The 23,220-nt window shown below is 37.5% G+C and overlaps 2 protein-coding genes across 6 annotated transcripts in view; both read left to right on the top strand.

Moving 5' to 3' along the window:
* PCMTD1 (protein-L-isoaspartate (D-aspartate) O-methyltransferase domain containing 1) overlaps window positions 1-5,062 on the top strand; it is an 81,483-nt gene extending 76,421 nt beyond the window's left edge. For 4 of the 5 annotated variants that reach the window (XM_025394478.1, XM_025394474.1, XM_025394477.1 and 1 more), the window contains one exon: window positions 1,943-5,062. In XM_025394478.1, coding sequence (XP_025250263.1) covers window positions 1,943-2,310 — 368 coding nt within the window. In that variant the 3' untranslated portion in view covers window positions 2,311-5,062. The remainder of the gene's footprint in view (window positions 1-1,942) is intronic. The other variant, XM_025394475.1, reaches the window with a different exon arrangement.
* A 7,170-nt stretch (window positions 5,063-12,232) lies between these two features.
* Window positions 12,233-23,220, top strand: part of PXDNL (peroxidasin like) — a 496,832-nt gene continuing 485,844 nt past the window's right edge. Inside the window, exon 1 of the mRNA XM_025394327.1 lies at window positions 12,233-12,396. Coding sequence (XP_025250112.1) covers window positions 12,233-12,396 — 164 coding nt within the window. The remainder of the gene's footprint in view (window positions 12,397-23,220) is intronic.

The following is a 23,220-nucleotide window of genomic DNA, read 5'->3' as shown; positions in this document are numbered from 1 at the left end:
GAAAGGCAGCATACCCTCTGCAGTCAAAACCTGCATTCAGTACGTAATCTCCTAACATTGAGTTATTACTTGTAAAACATTGAAAATGGTGACGAGTATGACATTGTAGTTGTTAATTATCTCTGAAATCTCCACTTTTGATAAATGATAGACAATTCACATCTAACACAAACTAAGTACATTTTAAAATTTTCTTCTCAACCTGTTCTCTCCTCTGTCTTTGTCATGTCAGTAACTGATACCAGCATCTGCCCAGTTGCTCAGGCCAAAACCTTAGATGTTTTCCTTGATTATTTTTTTCCCTCCCTCATCCCCTACAGCCAATCCGTTTCCATCCTATCTTCAGAATGTATTATACCTGGAATTTGTCCATCTCTCCCATCTATACTGCCACTCTCCATTAGAGTGTGTTCATATTTCAAGTGGATTACCAAAGTATTCCGGCTATTCTCATGCTCCGAACTTCATCTGCACTAGCCTTCCTTCAGCTCCTTTAACATGCTAAGCTCGTTTACCTTTTAGGGCTCTGTTGTTCCCTCTGCCTCCAAGATGTTTACATGGCTGTTACATCATCTAGATCTTAGCTAGGACATGATCTTCTCAGGGAGACCTTTATGACCACCCAATAGAAAGCAACCAGGGCTAGGTGTGGTGGCTCGTGCCTGTAATCCCGGCACTTTGGGAGGCCAAGGCGGGTGGATCACAAGGTCAGGAGATTGAGACCATCCTGACTAACACAGTGAAACCCCATCACTACTAAAAATACAAAAAATTAGCCAGGCGTGGTGGCACACGCCTGTAGCCCCAGCTACTCAGGAGGCTGAGGCAGGAGAATCACTTGGACCCGGGAGGCGGAGATTACAGTAGCTGAGATCACGCCACTGCACTACAGCCTGGTGACAGAGCAAAGCTCTTGTCTCAAAACAAAAAAGAAAGAAACCAGAACCCCACTTTTTCTGTCATATCATTGATGTTTTGTTTTTTTTCTAGTATTCCTTATTTTTCTTCTTTATAATTGATTTTTGTTTACCAACTCCTCCCTGATTATGTAAGTTGCATAAGTGCAGGGAGTGCAGACTTGGTGATCTAAATCATCCAGTGTGTCTACATGGGTTCTTTAACAGTGCCTGGCAGATATAGGTTAATACTTACTTATTGATGAATGTTAAACAACTTAGTGAACAATTTTGGAAAATGGGCAGAGCAGATGGTTTTTGTTCATGTTTACATATAGAGGGCCGGGCATGATGGCTTACACCTGTAACCTCAATATTCGGGGAGGCTGAGATGAGAGGCTCACATGAGCTCAGGAGTTAAAGAGACCTGCCTAGGCAACATAGTAAGATTCCCTCTCTACAAATAATTAAAAAATTATCCAGGTGTGCTGGCGTGCACTTCTGTCCCAGCTACTTGGGAGGCTGAGGCAGGAGGATCACCTGAGCCTGGGTGGTTGAGGCTCCAGTAAGCCATGATTGTGCCACTACACAATCAGCCTGGGCTACAGTGAGACCTTGTTTCAAAACAAAGAAACAAAAACTATATAGGGGATGGGATCTCACTTCTGTTGTTATGAATAGGTAGTACTTTTCGTATGATTTATACATCAAAAAGTATAAAAGATATGCAGGATAGTCTCTCTCCTGCTCTTGTCTCCTAATTATTTCATGGTCATGTACCCTGTTTCTAAATTCTTACGCTTCCAGAGAACTTTTATGCATATAAATGCCAACACACAAACACACACACGCCCTTGTACATTTTAACTTCTGTGTTATCCATTGGTCCTTGGCATATGATGACTACTCCGAAACCTTTGTTAGATGAAAGGTAGATTTATATTTTGTGTATTTTCTAAAATGTGCTAAGAAACACATTTTGTTTTATGAAAAAAAGTGAACAATAGATTAATGTTTTCTTTCTTGTGTTTTGTGTTTGTTTTTAGCTCCCTGTGCTGTCAGGAATCTACAGGACTTGGCTCGTATTTACATTCGACGCACACTTAGAAATTTCATAAATGATGAGATGCAGGCCAAGGGGATTCCTCAAAGGGCTCCACCCAAAAGGAAAAGAAAGAGAGTTAAACAGAGAATTAACACTTACGTATTTGTGGGTAATCAGCTTATTCCTCAGCCTCTAGACAGTGAGGAGGATGAAAAAATGGAAGAAGATAACAAAGAAGAGGAAGAAAAAGATCACAGTGAAGCGATGAAGCCAGAGGAGCCACCTCAAAATTTACTGAGAGAAAAAATCATGAAGCTGCCCCTCCCTGAATCTTTAAAAGCTTACTTGACATATTTTAGAGACAAATAACTTAGATCAAGAAGAAAGAATGCCTACTGATAATTCCTTTAGTCTTGAAAATGTAGCATTTGTTAGGAGTTAAAAGAATTACTTCTTTCATCAGAGCAAATTATAGTGGAAAAAAATTATCACTTGTTTCTGTCAGTAACACAAATGATGTATTCAGTGAATAAAAGAATCCCTTTTATAAAATCTATTTTTCTTTAAATCTTGGTAAAATATTGTTTTAGCTTAGAGTGGTTTCAAAGTGGAATGCAACAGTAGTCAAGACTTGTGTACTATAAATCCTTTTCTGATTCCTTACAGATTTGTAGTGGTGAGGGTTAGATTTAATTTTATATAAGGTTTAAATAATTGTTAAGCTTATATAACCTGATCTGAATTGCAGTTGTTTGCATTTCCTCTATGAAAACTTCATTTATCTAATAAGGAAATCAAATGCTTTGTAGACCTATTTACCTTATTTGTGTTGCAATCACTGTTGCTGGGTTGCTGTATATATATTCCGGGCAATACATGAGTGCAATAACAATACAAGATATTGAATAATTTAGCTTTAAAAAAAATCCCACAAATTTTATGAAATTTTACAGCCCTGCTACTTCTGCTTTTGAATCTCTTACCAAAAGACATGGGTAAAATATCTGCTTCTCTCATAGAGATTTTAAGAGCACAGCAAGTGAATTATTAAAATAGAAAGTATATACTTAATACAACTCTTTATATGGACCCTTTACATTTTCAGTATTTAAAGAAATGAGGTTATCTCAACTCTCTAGAATTTTAAAAGTATATTTAGAATTGTTTTTTCTGTAGTTCACCATATAAAGTATTTGGTTTTTTCAAAAAAGCAAAACCATTGTTTTGTGTGACTCTTGATAGGACACAGAATGAGTGAATGAGCATGAGTGAGGCCACTTTCTTGGATGGCTGTAAGTAGCAGGGCCAGGGTGGACCTGGTCAGCGGATGCACTTTAGCAGATGGAACTTCTAGTTTATCTGAATATTTATCTTTGACAAGGTAGGGCTGAGCCTACATTTGCTTTGGATCTTTCTAGTATAAGAAATATTCACAGAAATTGTATGTAGATACCCTTTGTTTTGAAAATCCTGTTGAGAATCATAATGTAATCTTTGGGACCTATGCCCTGTTCATTTCACTTCTTCCCATATTTTTTGTGTTTCTTTTGGTAAAACTATAATGGTTTTCATTTTTTATTTAATGTCACACAATTAAACTGTCCATATTTGAACTTTATTGTAGCTTATGAATGATAAAACACAGGTAGTAACTACCATTGTTTGTTTGTTTTCCTAATAAGGCCTGAAAACAGCCATTCCGGGTTAAGAAAGTGTACAATGTAACATATTTGCTAGAGTTACATGGCTTATATATTTCTTAAAGGGAAAAATTTGAGAGTATCATGGACTACCACCAGCATTATTATTATAGTAGTTGCTCAGATTTGGTTAAGGAAGCCCAATCAATGTATAGTGAAAGGATTATTACCTTTCTGCTAAGATTCAGATATTGTTTCAAAAATCTCAGCTCCAATAATCCCACAGCATCTAAAAACAAGTGTTTGTGATCATGTAAGCACGAAATTGTTCCAAGTAAGTGAGGATATTTTAGTTACGTGAAAGACAGTTTCATGGAAGGTGTTTGTTTTATACCAGTGGCTGGGATGGTAGAATTGGGGTTATTTCTACAGTTATTCTTAGATGATTACTAAACTGTTAAGAAATGCCCCATATCATTTGTATCTAGGAAAGAAAAAAAATCAGTTTCATACTGTTTTCATCTGTCAGAAATGTTCATTTTATTTTGAATTAAATGCGGCTTTTGAAGTTACCTTGAATTCCTGGTGACCACATGTTTTTATCTGGAAAACTTGGAGAAAGTTATCTGTCCCATCTCCCCTGCTTTTTTTAAAAATTTTTTTTGGTTGGAGCTGCTGTTTAGATGATGCTTTTACTATGTAGGAGAGAGTTTTTGTTAAGGATATATTTGAAGATTGACTTTTCCATATTGTCTTTCATTCTTTGACCTTGGCAAAGTGTACAGTAGATTTTCATGATCGTTGCATATTTCTTGTCATTGAAGTGTATCTTTTATGTTTTTAAATGCATTCATTTTACACTTGTGACTTTATCATTGACTTTAAGAGGTAGAAATAAAAAATGAAAATTAGAGCTAAAGCCTTTTTATCTATTAATGCAGATAGAATAAGAATATTTTGGGTTTGTGTTTTTTTTAAATGAATTTATGTTTACTTGAGTATGGAAAATTATGCTTTATAGGTGGAAAATTAGTAAATAAAGATTAAGTAAAAGTAAGTGAAAATGATGGGGAATACAGTGATGGAATTTTATAGCCAGATAAAACAACAAGTATCATCTAATTTGGGTGTTTATTTTGCAGATGAGAAAACAGACCTAGAACTGTGGCATGTTTTGCCTGAAACATAGTGAGTTAGAGACAGGGCCTAAGATAGCTTCCAGCATCAGATTAATCCCAAGAAGCCATCAGCAACCTCAGAGCTACCCAAGAAGATAATTTAAATATATACTGCTTATTGGTCAATATATTTGGTTCTTAATAAAGAAAAATGTTAAAATAGCATACATAGTGGTAAAATACAATACAAAAAGTGTGTGTTGATTTCTAGCTGTTTGAGATGATAAAAGTGAAGCAAAGCCTGTTAAATCATTGGAAGACTTGGAAAATTATTTTAAATAAACAATTACGTATAATTAAGCATTGTTCTCCCATGGCCTGACTTTTATGTTCGTCTTCTTTTTAAGTATAGGCAATCTCAGTATACCTATGGATATGCTCAATTATGGCATACAGTTGTCTTTATTTGGACATCTCACTGTCTTTTGACTATTGCCATCTCTGAAGAGTATGGAAGTTTTTTAAAATTTATTTTTATGAAATATTCAGTAGATAGGGAAATTAATAAAATATGAAGTATAAGAATTTAGTGTACATGTAGGTACATATGTGTGTACCCATTAGGTTCAACTGATAGCTTTACAGTCTCTTGTGTGCCCCTTCCCAACCACATCTTAATCCCTCCCTGCTCAGGAGGCGGGATTTTGTGTTTATCATAATCTGCCTTTTGTTCTCAATTTATCACATGCCTGCATCTCTAAACAATGTATTTGGCTTCATACATGCTAGGATCCTACTGTATGCATTCGGCAGCTCTCTTTTTCACATTACCTTTCTGCGATTGCCCCATGTCGTATGTTGTTCTGTTACATTCACACTTCACAGTTTATTCTACTGTTGGACATTTTTTGTCCCCTCAAATAGTTCAGTTGTGAACATTCTTTTATGTCTTGTGCCTGTACATGTGTGAGTCTGCTTAGAGTGCACATCTAGGAGTAGAATTACTGGGTCGTAGGAAATCATTTCCATTCACTTTTACCTAGGTGGTGCAAATTTGTTTCCCAAAATAGTTTAACAGTATGTTTCTTCTAGCAATGTTTAAATATCCCAGTTATTCCACATCTTCACCTACACATGACAGACTTTTGCCTGTTTGGCAGTGTGAAATATCTTCTTAGGGAACTTTGTAACTCATGAAGGTTATTTATTAAGGGGGTTTTATCTTCAAGTGTTTGTTGGTTTTCTGCAAAGTGCTGTTCAAGTCTTTTGTAAAATTTTTTATTGAGTAATTTCTTTTAAAAAATTGTTTTGTGGGATTTCCTTTTGCAGTCTAGATATTATTCCACTGTCAATTATATGTGTTGCAAGTATCTTTTCTCAGTTTATGGTTTCTTACTCTGTTTATGATGTTTTTTGATGAATTGACATTTTCAATTTTAATTGCCAGATTCATCTTCCTTCACCCTCAGTCTCAAGGTCATGGAAATATTAACCTATATTTTCTTACAGAAGGTCTGTGATTTTGCATTTCACATTTAAATCTGCACAATAGCTAGAATTGATCTTTGTGTATGGTGAGAAATAATAGTCCAGTTTCTTTTTTTACTTTATTGATCAACTGTTTGAGAACCATCTTTTGAAAATTTTTTTTTTTTCTTCTCTGATGTGCAGTGTTAACTTTGTCGTAAGTTTTCATGTATTTTTGATGTGTGTCTAGGCTTTCTTTTCTGTTTTATTAGTCAGATCATATAACCCAGTGCCAACACTACACAATTTTATTTACTGGAGGTTTACAATAATTCTTGATCTAGTACGATAAATCCCTTCACTTTATATGCTAGGAGTTTCTTGAACTTGTAGACTGTAGACTTTAAATTTCACAATTGGCTTCTCAGATTACATACACGCACACACACTCCTCTTTGGGAGTTCCTTGGGAATCACTTTGAATTTATAGATCAGTTTATGCAAGAATCAACATGTTTATGATATGGAGTCCCCCAGTCCATGAATACGGCACTTCTTTTTTCTTAGACCTTATTAAGTATGGTTTGGCTCTAAGGTCTAATATCTTTTGTCACATTTGGTTGCAGATATTTTATATTTTTCAGTGATGTAGTTTATTAAAATTGTATGTTATTCCTTTAATTGTTTTTTATACATTAAATCCAATACTATCTCTTTTGATTATTTTAGTTTTCTTATAGGAAATCATATATTTGAATAAATTTTATACAGTTTTATTTTTTTCCCTCCTGGTTTTTTATTTTGCCAGATTTGCCAGTTGTGGCCTCCAGTATAACTGAATAGTGATGAGCAAGAGCAGCCTTATTTGTTTATTTAATTTTAATTTTTTTATTTTTCCATAGGTTATTGGGGTAAAGGTAGTAGTTGGTTACATGAGTGAGTTCTTTAGTGGTGCTTTGTGAGATTTTGGTGCACCCATCACCAGAGCAGTATACACTGCACCCTATTTGTAGTCTTTTATTCCTCACCCTCCCTCCTGTCCTGACCTCCATGTCCCCAAAGTCCATTTTATCATTCTTATGCCTTTGCATCCTCATAGCTTAGTTCTCACATATCAGTGAGAACATAGATGTTCTCGTGGTATTTGATTTTCCATTTCTGAGTTCCCTTAGAATAATAATCTCCAGTCTCATCCAGGTTGCTGCAAATGCCATTAAAATTCCTTTTTGTAGCTCAGTAGTATTCCATCATATATATATACACCACAGTTTATCCACCCATTGATTGATGGGCATTTAGGTTGGTCCATGATTTTGCAATTGTGAATTGTGCTGCTATAAACATGCGTGTGCAAGTATCTTTTTTGTATAACGACTTCTTTTCCTCTGGTAATACCCAGTAGTGGGATTGCTGGATCAAATGGTAGTTCTACTTTTAGTTCTTTAAGGAATCTCCACACTCTTTTCCATAGTGGCTGTACTAGTTTACATTCCCACCAGCAGTGTAGAAATGTTCCCTGATAACCGCATCCACAGCAGTATCTACTGTTTCTTTATTATGGCCATTCTTGCAGGAGTAAGGTGGTATCGCATTGTGGTTATGATTTGCATTTCCCTAATCATTAGTGATGTTGAGCTTTTTTTTTCACGTTTTCATGTTTGTTGGCCATTTGTGCATCTTCTTTTGAGAATTATCTATTCATATCCTTAGCCTACTTTTTGATGGGATTTTTTTTTCCTTACTGATTTGTTTGAGTTCATTGGAGATTCTGGATATTAGTCATTTGTTAGACACACAGATTGTGAAGATTTTCTCCCACTCTGTGGGTTGTCTATTTACTCTGCTGACTGTTCCTTTTGCCGTGCAAAAGCTCTTTAAGTCCCAGCTATTTATCTTTGTTTTTATTGCATTTGCTTTGGGTTCTTAGTCATGAAATCCTTGCCTATGCCAATGTCTAGAAGGGTTTTTCCAGTGTTATCTTCTAGAATTTTTATAGTTTCAGGTCTTAGATTTAAGTCCTTAATCCATCTTGAGTTGATTTTGTATAAGATGAGAAAAGAGGACCCAGTTTCATTCTCCTACGTGTGGCTAGCTGATTATCCCAGCACTATTTGCTGAAAAGGGTGTCCTTTCCCCACTTTGTTTTTGTTTGCTTTGTCAAAGATCAGTTGTCTGTAAGTATTTTGGTTTATTTTTCTGGGTTCTCTATTCCATTCCATTGGTTTATGTGCCTGTTTTTATGCCAGTACCATGCTGTTTTGGTGACTGCAGCCTTATAGTATAGTTTGAAATCAAGTAGTGTGACGCCTCCAGATTTGTTTTTTTTGCTTAGTCTTGCTTTGGCTATGTGGACTCTTTTTTGGTTCCATATGGATTTTAGAATTGTTTTTTCTAATACTGTGAAGAATGATGGTGGAGCCTTATTTCTTATTTTACTGCCTTTGTATCTTTATTTTTAAGTAAATAGCTTGGTGTGTTTATTTCTGTCTGCTTTAAAAATTTTACTTGACATTGTTAATATTCTTGTCTTGGCACAGTTAATTTTCTGTAGTTTGATATAATGTGCCTGGGTATGAATATCTTTTCATTTATTCTGCCTATTCTTGTAGCTGTGTGGGTTCGTCTCTTTCATCAGTTCTAGAAATTCTTGGCCATGTTTTTTCTTACAAATATCATCTCAACTTTATATTTCTCAGCATTGATTTCCTTAGATAGTATCTTCCTATCACGAATCTTCTCTTTAAGTGCTTTAAATCTGCTGTTAAACCCTTACATTGAGTTCTAATATTTGTTATATTTAAATTTGTAGTTCTGTATTTTCAAGTCTGCCTAGTTGTTTTATAGTCTTCTACTCTTTATTATGTTCAATTCTGTAAACATACTGCCTAATTCTATTCTATGTTGGATTCCAGTATCTGAACGCTTGAAGTGGGCTCATGCTCATAAGGTTTGATGGCTAGCTTTCATAACACTGTTTGTTTCTTTTGTATTTTGTGGGTTTTGACTGAGCTTGTATTGTAAACTGTGGGAATTATTATAGGCCCCAGGTTGTTTTTGCCAGGAGCACTGCCAACTTATGACCTTTATAAATGCTCCACTTAAAGTTTTTTGTACCATTCAAGTAGAGTTGCCCGAAAATCCATGTAAAGGCTACCTTGGAGGTACCACGCCTCCAGGAAGATTTGTTTGCTGCCTCCCCATAGTAAGCTTTGAAATAGGTCATTTTCCTTGTGTCTTCTGGTTTGTGTAGTGAGTGGGTGGAAGTGGAGGCAGGGGGCAGAATTATTTCTAGTTCATCCTTAAGATGTGGCTGTGGCTTTATGCAGGAGATTTTTGAAATAAGACTCTCTTCTAAGAAAGGACTTTTCTTTTTCCTGTATTCCTGCTACTCCAGTTCCTGCAGTTCCTTTTCACATGGTTGGGCAGACAGTCTCAAGCTGCACCGACCTTCATTGTTTACCCACTTTACTGGCTACTCATGTCCACTTCATTTTTTGGATTCTTGTATACATCTTACTGATTTCCTCAGTAATAGCACCTTGATGCATTTATACAATTTTAAAAGTATTTTAATAAATCTAGCACATTTAGTCGTTTTCAGCTGGAAAGTTGTCCTAAGTCACTGTCCAGAAGGACTTGCGATCATGAGCAGGGTCATGCCTTGCAGTTCTTAGTCCTGTACTGACAGTTGGTAATCAGTAGATTTTTTTTTTTTTTTCATTCAACATAAGTTTAGATTTCTAAAGTGGAAAGTTTTTTTGTATTTTTTTTTTCCAGTAAAAAAAAAATGCATTATGGGCTGGGTTCGGTGGCTCACGCTTGTAATCTCAGCACTTTGGGAGGCCAAGGCGGGCAGATCACAAGGTCAGGAGATTGAGACCATCCTGGTCAACATGGTGAAACACCGTCTCTACTAAAATACAAAAAATTAACCAGGTGTGGTGGCGGGCGCCTGTAATCCCAGCTACTCAGGAGACTGAGGCAGGAGAATTACTTGAACCTGGGAGGCAGAGGTTGCGGTGAGCTGAGATCGTGCCATTGCACTCTAGCCTGGCAACAGAGTGAGACTCCATCTCAAAAAACAAGAAAACTTTATGAATGCAAGATTTTTTTTTTTTTTTTTTTTTGAGACGGAGTCTCGCTCTGTCGCCCAGACTGGAGTGCAGTGGCCGGATGTCAGCTCACTGCAAGCTCCACCTCCCGGGTTTACGCTATTCTCCTGCCTCAGCCTCCCCAGTAGCTGGGACTACAGGCGCCAGCCACCTTGCCCGGCTAGTTTTTTGTATTTTTTAGTAGAGACGGGGTTTCACCGTGTTAGCCAGGATGGTCTCGATCTCCTGACCTCGTGATCCGCCCGTCTCGGCCTCCCAAAGTGCTAGGATTACAGGCTTGAGCCACCGCGCCCGGCCAGAATGCAAGATTTTTTAAAAATAATTTGAACTGACAACAAAGCACAAAAACTTGCAGGATTTCTTTTTTCGACCTAATTCGTATACACCCTTAGCTCAATGACTTTTAGAACTGCATGTCTTGCCTTTATTTCCCTCCCGAACTTACATATTTCTGAGCCCCTACCCTTTTTATGTCTGCTTTATGAATGCAAGATATTTTTATATTTTATATTGTTTATTTTTTTTGTTTGTTTTTTATATTTTGAATTGCAAACAAGGCACAAACCTGCAGGTCTTGTCTATGTCCTCCAAATCACAGGCACTGCCAAGAACATAGTGATTGTTGGGGGGGATTTAAAGGAATAAATTTCCTTTATTGGCTTTATTGGTATGCTTGGACAATAAAAGTCATGTGAACAATGTCAAACGTAAAGTTTAAATCATTTTTGTTCATGGAGATTAGTTTTTTTAGCTCTTTTTACATCTTAATCTCCCCAGAATCACATATTTAGATGTGAACATTTTGCCAAAAGAGGGCAGTATTCGCCTACAGTAGAATGTAAAGGGACTGAAAAATTTCTTCAGAGAGAAGGATGAACTTATTTTCCTCCTGACATTGGTCTACTAGTCTGATCATCTGGGATTGACCATGCAAGTTTTAATTTGTTTTCTATTATTTTTATGTATTTAAAACATTTTTGTTTGAAAATGTTAGTCTTTAAAGATAAAGCCAAAAATCTGTTTTGAAATACCTTCTTACAGAATGACCAAAAAGTAGATGTTTCCATATTTATTAAGTTTTCACACACATCCGCAACGAGGGGCTGCTCACTTCAGGGAAACATGACCAGTTCAAACTGCTGATGAAAAGTCTGCAGCCAGCAGGGCCACTGCTGCCAGCGTGTCCTGAGGGAGCTCACACCTGTTTGACTTTACATATACATACTTAGGTTTGTCCATCAGTTGTCTCCTCTTCAAGGAGGTATGTGAGTTCGTGGTTTTAAGCATATAAATTTAAATGTTAAATATTAAAAGAAGAAATCAGAAGTAGCCCGTTTGAGTCTTACATGAGTGAAATGTGTTGAGTTTCAGAAGCAGAATATATTGAAGGAAATGAAACCTTTTTTTTTTTTTTAAAAAAAGAGCATAGTTTGGAATAAGGAAAGAATATGTGCACTTAGATGAACGGATTAGAACTCTGCCTGCCCTTTAGGGTTTGGTAATGTTACCAGATAAAAAAGAAGAAAAGCTGTTCTGCATTGTTTGAATACATTATTAATCAACTTGGGGCTTCAAAAGGACAGCTAGGGGCCAAGAGACTGGGGTTTTCATCAAATGTGCAGTGGAAGCAACTTTGGGAAAGTTTGTTTTCATTATGCTGCCTAAAACACATGGTGTTTTAGAAAGAGGCTTTTGCATTGACAAGCTTCTCAGTCCTCGCCTCTGGGAGTCTAGTGCCTCCTAGAGCCCCTTGTGCCCTCAGCCCTGTAATGTGATATCCCTCCTCCTGGATTGGTCAGAGGGGTGTCCTTTCCCTGGGAGCCGCTTTCCACCACTGCTCCCAAACTTGGCTCAGCCCAACAGCCACCATCACCACCACAGCGGTTGCTGCTGCAGCTGCAGCTGGTGCTGTCCCTCCGGCTGCTGCTTCGCGTGGCCAGCAGTGAATGGAGCGATGGAGCCCAGACTGTTGTGCTGGACCGCTCTCTTTCTCCTGGCCGGATGGTGCCTGCCAGGGTTGCCTTGCCCCAGCCGGTGCCTTTGCTTTAAGAGCACCGTCCGCTGCATGCATTTGATGCTGGACCACATTCCTCAGATACCACAGCAGACCACAGTTCTGTAAGTTCACACAAATTCCCCGGAAACCCTCCGCAATGCTTCATTGCTTCTCTGCTAGGACCTGTGTCCTTTTAATTTACGATTCCTAATGCTCTCCCTGCTTATATACTTAGAAGAGGCTTCTCACTTTTCAAACAGTTTCATGGTTCTGCTCTGTTAGACTAGAAAAATGTGAGCAATGCTGAGTTGACATAAATATATTTGTTTCGGATTCAGTTCTCTTCCAGCATCTTCCAGAACTTACCATTGAGAATTTTCATCTTCAATCTTCCTTCAGTAATTTTCCTGCATACGTTCTCAATTTGTTTCTTTTCATCCTCTGCTCCCAAATCTTTGGGCCTCTTAATTGGTCAGTACATGTCAGTCCCATTTGGAAGGAACTAATTTAACTTTAGAGTGTGGTTTCAATTGATTATATGCTGACAAATTGTTAGGCTTTGTACTGTGTGTACCTCCTGGGAGGGTGAAGTCCTGAGCCCTCAGCACTTGAAGCACTGTCTGTCCCCAGAACAGACCCTCAAATGGTCCAGTTGAGTTCTTGAATGCTTAAAAGCCTTGTGGAGCAACCGCTTAGACTAATCGGCATCTAGGAGGCATTACAGGATAGCAGGGCAAACCAGAATTTGGGAGTCAAACAGGTCTGAGTTCAAATCCTGTCTTCTCTTCTTTAATATTAAGGTAATAAACTCAAACATTTTAATTTATTTAGATTAAATTAAGTCATAATTAGATAATTAGAAGGGTAAATCACCACAAAAGAAGAAAAGGATCTGTTTCTAGGGTTTATTTAAAAAAAAAAAAAAAAGACAACAAATTCAAAAATTTAAGAAAAAAAAAAAACAGAAGAAAAGGAAAAATGCTGAAAGATGCAGCCTAAAGAGGTTTCCTGCTTATAATAAATGTTTTGTGGGTTGTCTCATGTTCATGGAAGACAAAACTGCTTGTGGTATTTCAAGTCCATTCTTGGGCAGAGGGAAATAGCTTAAAATTTCTGGAATTCTGAGATATAAATGTTTAAGAGGATCATTGCCACACATTTGTCAGTCATAATCACAAAATGAGGACTTGGTAATAAAAAGTCCAATTTGATGGTATTTACATAGAAAATGACATTATCCATAGATTTTCATTTCTTTAAAGCATTTCATTAATTTTATATGCATGTACATATCAAAATAAGTCTTACTGTAATAACTAAAAAGATTCTTGAACTTGGGAGCACTGCTTATTGCTATGTGGACAACACAGTTCTGCAGGTGCCTTCAGACTGAGAACCAGCCATTTGTCCTTTTGTAATGACAGTTTTTTGGTAGATAGCAGCAAAGCCTTAGAGAAGGGGCTGCTTGTCTAATCAAGTGTCTTGGAGCTACCTGAGGTACAACTCGACCTAAATTTTGTTTCCTAAGTGTTTCAAAGAAGAGATTAGCACCCATTAGACACACACTTCTAAATGTAATGAGCAGAATTGAAATGATGTTGTCAGTATTGTCATGCAGAGTCTTCCACTGTGTTTATAAATAAAGCTTAATGGTGGATTCTCAGGCCCTTGGCCAGATCCCTGTCTGGGAGTTTCGTGCCACCACTTACAAAATGTGTTGCCTTGGACAAATTCTCAACTTCTTGGTGTCTCAGTTTCCTAATCTTAAATGGAGATGCTAATAGTGTTTGATATGGTTTGGATCTGTGTCCCCACCCAAATCTCATGTTGAATTGTAACTCCCAATGTTGGAGGTGGGGCCTGGTGGGAGGCGATTGGGTCATGGGGGCGGATTCTCATGGTTTAACACCACCTCCCTTGGTGTTGTCGTGGTGAGAGTGAAGTAATCACAAGATCTGGTTGCTTAAAAGTATGTAACTCTTCTTGCCTCTGTCTTCCTCTTGCTCCGGCCATGTGAAGTTCTTGCTCCCCCTTTGCCGTCTGCCATGATTGTAAGTTTCCTGAGGCCTCCCCAGAAGCCCAGCAAAAGTTGCTATACTTCCTGTACAGCTTTTCGAACCATGAGCCAATTAAACCTCTTTTCTTCATAAATTACCCAGTTTCAGGTATTTCTTTATCACAGGGTGTGAGAACAGACTAATGCAGTGTTCACCTTGTTGGTTATTTTGAAGATTTAATGAATTGATGCATTTTAAGTACCTAGGAAATTGTCTAGCTCTAGTAAACACTATGGAATTTTTCGCTATTAGTATCATGTTTGCAATTCAGGACAGGAATTACTAACTTAAATATCTCTGGGAACCTGCCAGTAAATAATTTGAGGGAAGTGGGGTAGATGAAAGACAGACTACTGTGTGATGAATAGCAACTAGCCTGAAGCTTGGAGTATCTGGGGATGGTAATGAAGGCAGAGGCAGCTCTTGCTAATGGGGCAACCAGTTACTTAGCTAATTGATGGCCTTTGGGGATTTGGGCCATAGTTTCAAGAAAATATAGAAGCCAAAAGTGACATTCCCTAGCTTTTCAATATTAGCAGCTAATTACATTTTTAGAAATGGAAAGGCAAAAATACACAAGCCCAACCATGCGTATTTGTAGGTTGCTTTTTGCCCAGGACCTTCAGTGTGTGACTTCTACTAGAGAAATGGTATAAAAGCTGAGAAGTATATGTAAAACCTGTAAAAATTGGTCCTCTACTCCTCTGGGGCTAAAAATCCTTGATGTAGGGTTGCATTTTATGTCAGCAATGTCATGAAAGGTGACAATAACAATTATGATAAAGAAAAAACCAATTAAGTTTTGAAAACTAAGGCAAATGGAAGCTGGGTGAATTTCTTACTAGCAGTAGAACCATTAGTTTTTGTTAAACCACCCTTATGTATGTTTATTGTCACTGTAACATGGAAATGATGTAAATAATATATTTAGCTCTGCAAATGGCCAACATGCTTAGTAAATGCTAATTAGTAGTATTGTTAAAATTAGTAGTATTGTTAAAATGGATTTTTTCCATTTTTACATGTTTCAAAATTTTAACCTGAATGCAGAAAATATTTTCCTAAATCAGAGATAAGAAAACTGTATTATTTTATAGACTGGTTACAGTTGATGGGGGTTTTAAGTTTAGAAAAATGCAAAAGTGTCCCTCCAAATTTTAATTTCATTCCTACTATAAAGATATCATTGTGTTTCTAAACTAATAGCATTTACCAAAAACCCTGTTGCCATTGAGAAAATTTCACTCTTCATGCTGTGGATTTTAGTAAAACAAATCTTTCAGAATTAGAATTTGCAAACAAAAAAATATCCAGTAACGAACACAGCATCTTTAGGGAGCCTGTTCAGTAATCAGAAGCAGTGTATGGTGAGTGTGATTTGACTCTATCCTATGCCAGGATCATTAGGTTGCACTTTCCTAATTTGCTTAGTTACTGGTTAAGAAATGGACTCAGTAACTGCAAATTGAACATGCTCTAAAAACCACCTTGATTATATTAGAATACGTTTTAAGCTTAGGGCTGTTTTAATGATTGAGGATTTTCCTCAAAGTCATAAATACAAAAGTATTTACAATGTGAAATTCTAAGCATTTAATTTAAAGGCATTTTATTTATGTGGAAAGCTTTCTTTGCTGTCCAAATAATACAAAACTCGAGGAATAAGATGGCGGTGGGGAATTGGAAAATGTCTTAAGCTCAGTCATGAAAAAGTGTGTCCAGCTGATAAAAATTTCACCTTGTTCAAGAAGAAAATAGAATTCCTTCAGCTCTTTCCAATTTCCATTCATTATATATATATACTTTAATATATATAAATGAAAAATGATGTGTTATGGAATAATAGGGAGCAGCCGCAATCTGAGGCAGCAAACACATATATATATAATTTTATAATTTAAATTATATATAAAGTTTTATAAGTTATATATAAAATTTTATAATTTAAATTATATATATATAAAATACAACTTAATAGGAGTTACTTTTACCTTTGTTACAAAATTTTTTGTAGCTCGTTTGTAACTGACATAACTTGCTGGCTTTGAATGATCACTTGGCAGTAATGAACAGGCCTGAACTCCTTGGACCTTCACCCACCTGGCATTGTTGAGGGGAAGCACAATGGGACCCAGATGAACTGTGTCAACATTCAAACTTCCCCCAGTGGTTGACTTGTTGGGGAGAGAAATGAAACTGAAAGTGGCTGTCACTGACCTCCTGACTCAGGCCAGTGTGATCCTGTGGAGAGGGGCTGGAAGAGGCTGTTCTGGAAGGAAGGGCAGGTGAGTGTGGATGGGGCCCAAGCAGGAGAATGGATGCAGGGACAATGTGGAGGGGACAGCTTGAGGAGGTAGAGGAGTAAAGGCCAGCACCACTGGCTGAGGTGTAATGTACCCTAGAGACTTGGGAGTCATCCTTCAAGAAATCTGCATGTTGTGCATAGGTACCCTAGAACTTAAAGTATTAAAAAAAAAAAAAAGAAAAGAAAAGAAAAACAAATGGACAGACAAATTGCTTTAGAAGGTCAATGGAGCCAGGATATCCTACAACAGCCTGTACTTAGATGGCATATGCTGATTAAATTATTAGAACAGTGTTCCCTACACTAAGCACTGCCTTTCAACCCTACTGTAGATTCTATAAATGAAGTGAAGAGATGTGTTATGGAATAATAGCTTTGTGGGGAGTAGCCACAACCTGAGGCAGCAAAGCTGTGGTCCCTGTGCTAGTTGGAGAGCTACTACACATGGGAAAAGTTGAATGACAGTACAAGTCTGGTGTTAGAAGGACCAATTCTGCTTCTGTATTCATGGAGTGAAAAGGGTTGGTGAATGTCCTCGTTTGTCAACTAGATGGGCAAAAAAGACAGAGAAATGAGTGAAAAAGAGGAGAAAAAAATTGAATCATTGAGAGTGTGAAACCAAAATAAATCCTGGGGCCCCCAAAATCACTAAGCTAAAGGGAAAAGTCAAGCTGAGAACTGCTTAGGACCAACCTGCCTCCCATTCTACTCAAAGTCACCCCTCTTCTCACTGAGATAAATCTGTCTCCGATTGCCTCCTTTGGAGAGGCTAATCAGAAATTCAAAAGAATGCAATCATTTGTTTCTTATCTACCTATGACCTGGAAGCCACCTCCCCACTTCAAGTTGTTCTCCTTTGCTTCAAGTTGTCCCACCTTTCCAGACCAAATCAATATTCATCTTACATAAACTGATTGATGTCTCGTGTCTCCCTAAAATGTATAAAACCGAACTGTGCTCTATCATGTCATCAGGACCTCCTGAGGCTGTGCCATGGGAGTGTGTCCTCAACCTTGGCAAAATAAACTTTCTAAATTAACTGAGACCTGTCTTGGATATTTGGGGTTCATACATTGTTAAATTTTGTTGTGTTTTACCTGGGCATTCTGGTAGAAAGGGTAGGGGCTCAGAAATATATAAACTCAGGAGGGAAACGGAGGCAAGACATGCAGTCTTGAGTCCTTATCTCTACTGCGTAAGACAGACTCCCAGAGCAGCTGTTTATGGACCTCCCTCCAGGAATGCAATTCTTTTCCTAGGGTCTTAACATTTAATATTCCTTGCTTGGAGAAGAATTTAATGATATCTTTCCTACTTGCACGTCCGTTTATGGGCTCTCTGGAAACAGAAAAATATGGCTCTATTCTGCCCGACCCCGCAGGCAGTCAGACAGTTGGTTGTCTTCCCTTGTTCCCTAAAATCACTGTTGTTCTGTTTGTTTCCAAGATGCACTGATTTCATATTGTTCAAACACCGATGTTTTACAATCAGATTTCATATTGTTCAAACACACATGTTCTACAATCAATTTGTACAATAGTGGTCCTGAGGTGACGAACATCCTCAGCTTATGAAGATAACAGGATTAAGAGATTAAAGTAAGACAGGCGTAAGAAATTATAAGAGTATTATTTTTGGGAACTGATAAATGTCCATGAAATCTTCACAATTTATGTTCAGAGATTGCAGTAAAGACAGGCATAAGAAATTATAAAAGTATTAATTTTGGGAACTGATATGTGTCCATATTAAAATGACATCTTCACAATTTATGTTCCTCTGCCACAGCTCCAGCTGGTCCCTCTGTTCAGGGTCCCTGACTTCCCACAGCAGTTTTTCCTGCCAGGAATGCATCCATGGCCATTTTCCCCACATTGAGTCTACTCCTGCTTGTTCTGCAGAAGCAGCTCAGAGCTCGCCTCAGGGAAGCCTTCCTTTTCCCTGTTACTCCCAGGCTGCATGAAACACTTTTCCTGTCTTATCTGAATCAGGGAACATACCATGTGGAATTAGCATTATTAACTTGTGTTTCTGAGAGACTGAGTTCCTTCAGGGCAGAGAACAGAGAAGATAGACAATATAAAATATATTAACATAAAATATTTTACATACCAACATATTTTATGTTGGGATATTAACATAACATATGTTGCATGCAGGAATGAGCCAATTGGCCCAGTGAAACTTGAGGGGTGCTGAAAATATTGCCCATTTGAAAGTTTGACATGGGGCAGGCCCTCCATTCTAAGAGTGCTGTGGACCACTCAGTGTTTAACAGGGAGTTGCCTGGACTGAAACGATTTTAGTTGTAAGCCTCACCTACTATCTCACCTGTGTTGACTACTCTTACAGAAAAGGCTTGTGGCATGTGCCTGTTCAAAGAGGAAAATAGATTCCAAAGGCAAAAGTTTCTAGGGAAAATGAGGTAAGGGAGAAAAGAGAATTAGAGGCTAAATATTCTGACAAGCAGATATGAGAAATATTTGAGTGCTGATGTGATGGTTAATCCTGTAATGCTGTGAGGGGTGGGCGTGGGTAGGGAGAAACGTACAAAGATCTCCATCTCTCTAGTTGGCACCCTTGTTTTAAATCAGATGTAGGGGCACAGTAAAACGGTTTGTTCTTCATACCTAGATCAGAATGCCTCCCTACCTGGAGCCGTTCCCTTCCTGGCTCACCTTGCCCAGTTAGAGAGAGGCTGATTTTGCCATGGTCTATGTTTTCGCCAACTCTAAAAACAAGTATAGTTGAAAAGCTGTTGCAGTGTTTAGAACTTATTTTTAAAATGTTCCAAGTCAGCTAAAAGCAGCCACCAAGTAGGGACTATAACTCTGTTTGCATGGGAATCCTAGACAGCTCTCATGGCACCAGCCCAAGACAACAATCAATTATTATATTTTTAAACTTCCCAATGTTGGTTATAGTAATAATTATTTTATTTACTTATGTCTCACATTTTCTCAGGAATAATATCTTTTTTTTAAGATTTAATTTAATTTTAAGTTCCAGGATACATGTGCAGGACTTGCAGGTTTGTTACATAAGTAAACGTATGCTATGGTGATTTGCTGCACCTATCAACCCATCACCTAGGTATTACATTCCACATACATTAGCTGTTTATCCTGATGCTCTCCCTCTCTGCCCTGCCCTCACAGGGTCCAGTGTATGTTGTTCTCCTCCTTGTGTCCATGTGTTCTCATTGTTCAGCTCCCACTTATAAGTGAGAACAAGTGGTGTATGGTTTTGTGTTCCTGTATTAGTTTGCTAAGGATAATGACTTTCAGCTCCATCCATGTCCCTGCAAAGGAAATTGTCTTGTTCCTTTTTATGGCTGCATAGTATTCCATGGTGTATGTGTACCACATTTTCTTTATCCAGTCTATCATTGATGGGGATTTGGGTTGATTCCATGTCTTAGCTATTGTGAAGATATATGTGCATGTATCTTTATAATAGAACGATTTATTTTCTTTTGGGCATATGCCCAGTAATGGGATTGCTGGGTCAAATGGTATTTCTGATTCTAGGTGATTTATATTCCTTTGGGTATATACCCAGTAATGGGATTGCTGGGTCAAATGGTATTTCTGGTTCTAGGTCTTTGAGGAATTGCCACACTGTCTTCCACAATGGTTGAACTAATTTACATTCCCACCAACAGTGTAAAAAGGTTCCTGTCCACAGCCTTGCCAGCGTCTGTTGTTTCTTGGCTTCTTAAAACCCTACCACTCTGACTTGCATCAGATGATATCTTATTGTGGTTTTCATTTGCATTTCTCTAATGATCAGTGATGTTGTATCTTTTTTCATATGTTTGTTGGCTGCATAAATGTCTTCTTTTGAGAAGTGTTTGTTCATGTCCTTTGCCCACGTTTTAATGGGGTTGTTTTGTTTTGTTTTTCCTTGTAAATTTGTTTAAGTTCCTTGCAGATTTTGGGTGTTAGGCCTTGTCAGATGAATAGATTGCAAAAATTTTTTCCCATTCTGTATGTTGTCTGTTCACTCTGATGATAGTTTCTCTTGCTTTGCAAAAGCTCTATAGTTTAATTAGATTCCATTAGTCAATTCTTGCTTTAGTTGCAATTGCTTTTGATGTTTTAATCATGAAATCTTTGCCTGTGCCTATGTCCTGAATGGTACTGCGTAGGTTTCCTTCTAGGGTTTTTATGGTTCTGGGTTTTACATTTAAGTCTTTAATCCATCTTGAGTTAATTTTTGCATAAGGTATAACTTTTGTATAATGAGTCCAGTTTCAATTTTCTGCATATGGCTAGCCGGTTTACCCAGCACCTTTTATTAAATAGAGAATCCTTGCCCCATTGCTTGTTTTTGTCAGGTTTGTTGAAGATCAGCTGATTATAGGTGTGGGTCTTATTTCTGAGATCTCTATTCTATTCCATTGGTCTATGTGTCTGTTTTTGTATCAGTATTATGCTGTTTTGGTTACTGTAGCCTTGTTGTATTGTTTGACGTCAGGTAGCATGATGCCTCCAGGTTTGTTCATTTTGCTTAGGATTGTCTTGGTTATACAGGCGCTTTTTTGGTTCCACATGAATTTTAAAGTAGTTTTTTTTCTAACTCTGTGAAGAATGTCAGTGGTAGTTTAATGGGAATAGCATTGAATCTACAAATTACTTTGGGCAGTACAGCCATTTTCATGATATTAATTCTTCCTATCCATGAGCATGGAATGTTTTTCCATTTGTTTGTGTCCTCTCTTATTTCCTAGAGCAGTGGCTTATAGTTCTTTTTGAAGAGGTTCTTCACATCCCTTCTAAGTTGTATTGCTAGGTATTTTATTCTCTTTGTAGCAATTGTGAATGGGAGTTCATTCATGATTTGACTCTCTCCTTGTCTGTTGTTGGTTTATAGGAATGCTTTTGATTTTTGCACATTGACTTTGTATCCTGAGATTTTGTTAAAGTGGCTTATCAGCTTAATAAGCTTTCAGGCTTAAATGATGGGGTTTTCTAGATATAGGATCATGTCATCTGCAAACAGAGACATTTTGACTTCCTCTTTTCCAATTTGAATACCCTTTATTTCTTTTTCTTGACTGATTTCCCTGGCCAGAACATCCAATACCATGGTGAATAGGAGTGGTGAGAGAGGACATCCTTGTCTTGTGCCAGTTTTCAAGGGGAATGCTTCCAGCTTTTGCCCATTAAGTATGATATTGGCAGTGGGTTTGTTATAAATGGATCTTTTTATTTTGAGGTATATTCTATCAATACCAAGTTTATTGAGAGTTTTTAACATGAATCAGCATTAAATTTTATTGAAGGCCTTTTCTGTGTCTATTGAGATAATCATGTGGTTTTTATCTTTAGTTCTGCTTATGTGATGAATTACATTTACTAATTTGCATATGTTGACTAGCCTTGCATCCTGGGGATGACACCAACTTGATCACGGTGGATAAGCTTTTTAATGTGCTGCTGGATTTGGTTTGCCAGTATTTTATTGAGGATTTTTGCATTGATATTCATCAAGGACATTGGCCTGAGGTTTTCTCTTTTTTTTGTATCTGTGCCAGGTTTTGGTATCAGGATGATTCTGGCTTCATAAAATGAGTTAGGTAGAAGTCTCTCCTTTTCAATTGTTTGGAATAGTTTCAGAAGAAATGGTACCAGCTCCTCTTTGTACCTCTGGTAGAATTCAGCTGTAAATTCGTCTGGTCCTGGGCTTTTACTGATTGGTAAGCTAAGTATTTCTGCCTCAATTTCAGAACTTATTATTGGTCTATTCAGGGATTCGACTTCTTCCTGGTTTAGACTTGAGAGGGTGTATGTGTCCAGGAATTTAACCATTTTTTTCTAGATTTTCTAGTTTATTTGCATACAGGTGTTTATAGTATTCTCTGACGGTTGTTTGTATTTCTGTGGGGTCAGTGGTGATATCCCCTTTATCATTTTTTATTGTGTCTATTTGATTTTTCTCTTTTCTTCTTTATTAGTCTAGCTAGTGGTCTATTTTATTAATTTTTTTCAAAAAACCAGCTCATATATGCATTGATTTTTTGAAGGTTTTGTTGTTGTTGTTGTTGTGTGTGTGGTCTCTATCTCCTTCAATTCCACTCTATGATCTTGGTAATTTTTTGTTTTCTGTTAGCTTTGGATTTTGTTTTCTCTTAGTTCTCTGGTTCTTTTAATTGTGATGTTAAGGTGTCAATTTGAGATCTTTCTAGCTGTGGGGGTTCATTCAGGCTGGTAGGAAAAATATTAAAGATAGTTATAGTAATAGCCACAAACCTTCTTGGAAGGCTGAGAGGTTTGCATAGCTTTAGTATGGATTATAGCTGAAGGCAACCTGATCCTCACCTTAAGTAAAAAGCTTAAAGTGAGTACAAAAGGATGTGGGGAGTTTACCTAATAAACTTATTTACTCATGTGGTCTTAAGAACAACCTTTGATCATTTGCGGGTGCATGATGTCTCTCTCTGGGGTCGGGGGTGACCAGGTTAATTACCCACAGGTGTGTTTACTCATGACCTTCGTCAATTAATCTTTACTGAATAAATGTGAGTCTCGCTGGCAAGTCGAGGCCATGGTTGCAAATAGTGGCCCAGACACTCAGCTGAA

Source organism: Theropithecus gelada, chromosome 8 (assembly GCF_003255815.1).
Source record: "Theropithecus gelada isolate Dixy chromosome 8, Tgel_1.0, whole genome shotgun sequence".
Taxonomy (NCBI): domain Eukaryota; kingdom Metazoa; phylum Chordata; class Mammalia; order Primates; family Cercopithecidae; genus Theropithecus; species Theropithecus gelada.
This window is presented reverse-complemented; position numbering and strand designations above follow the sequence as displayed.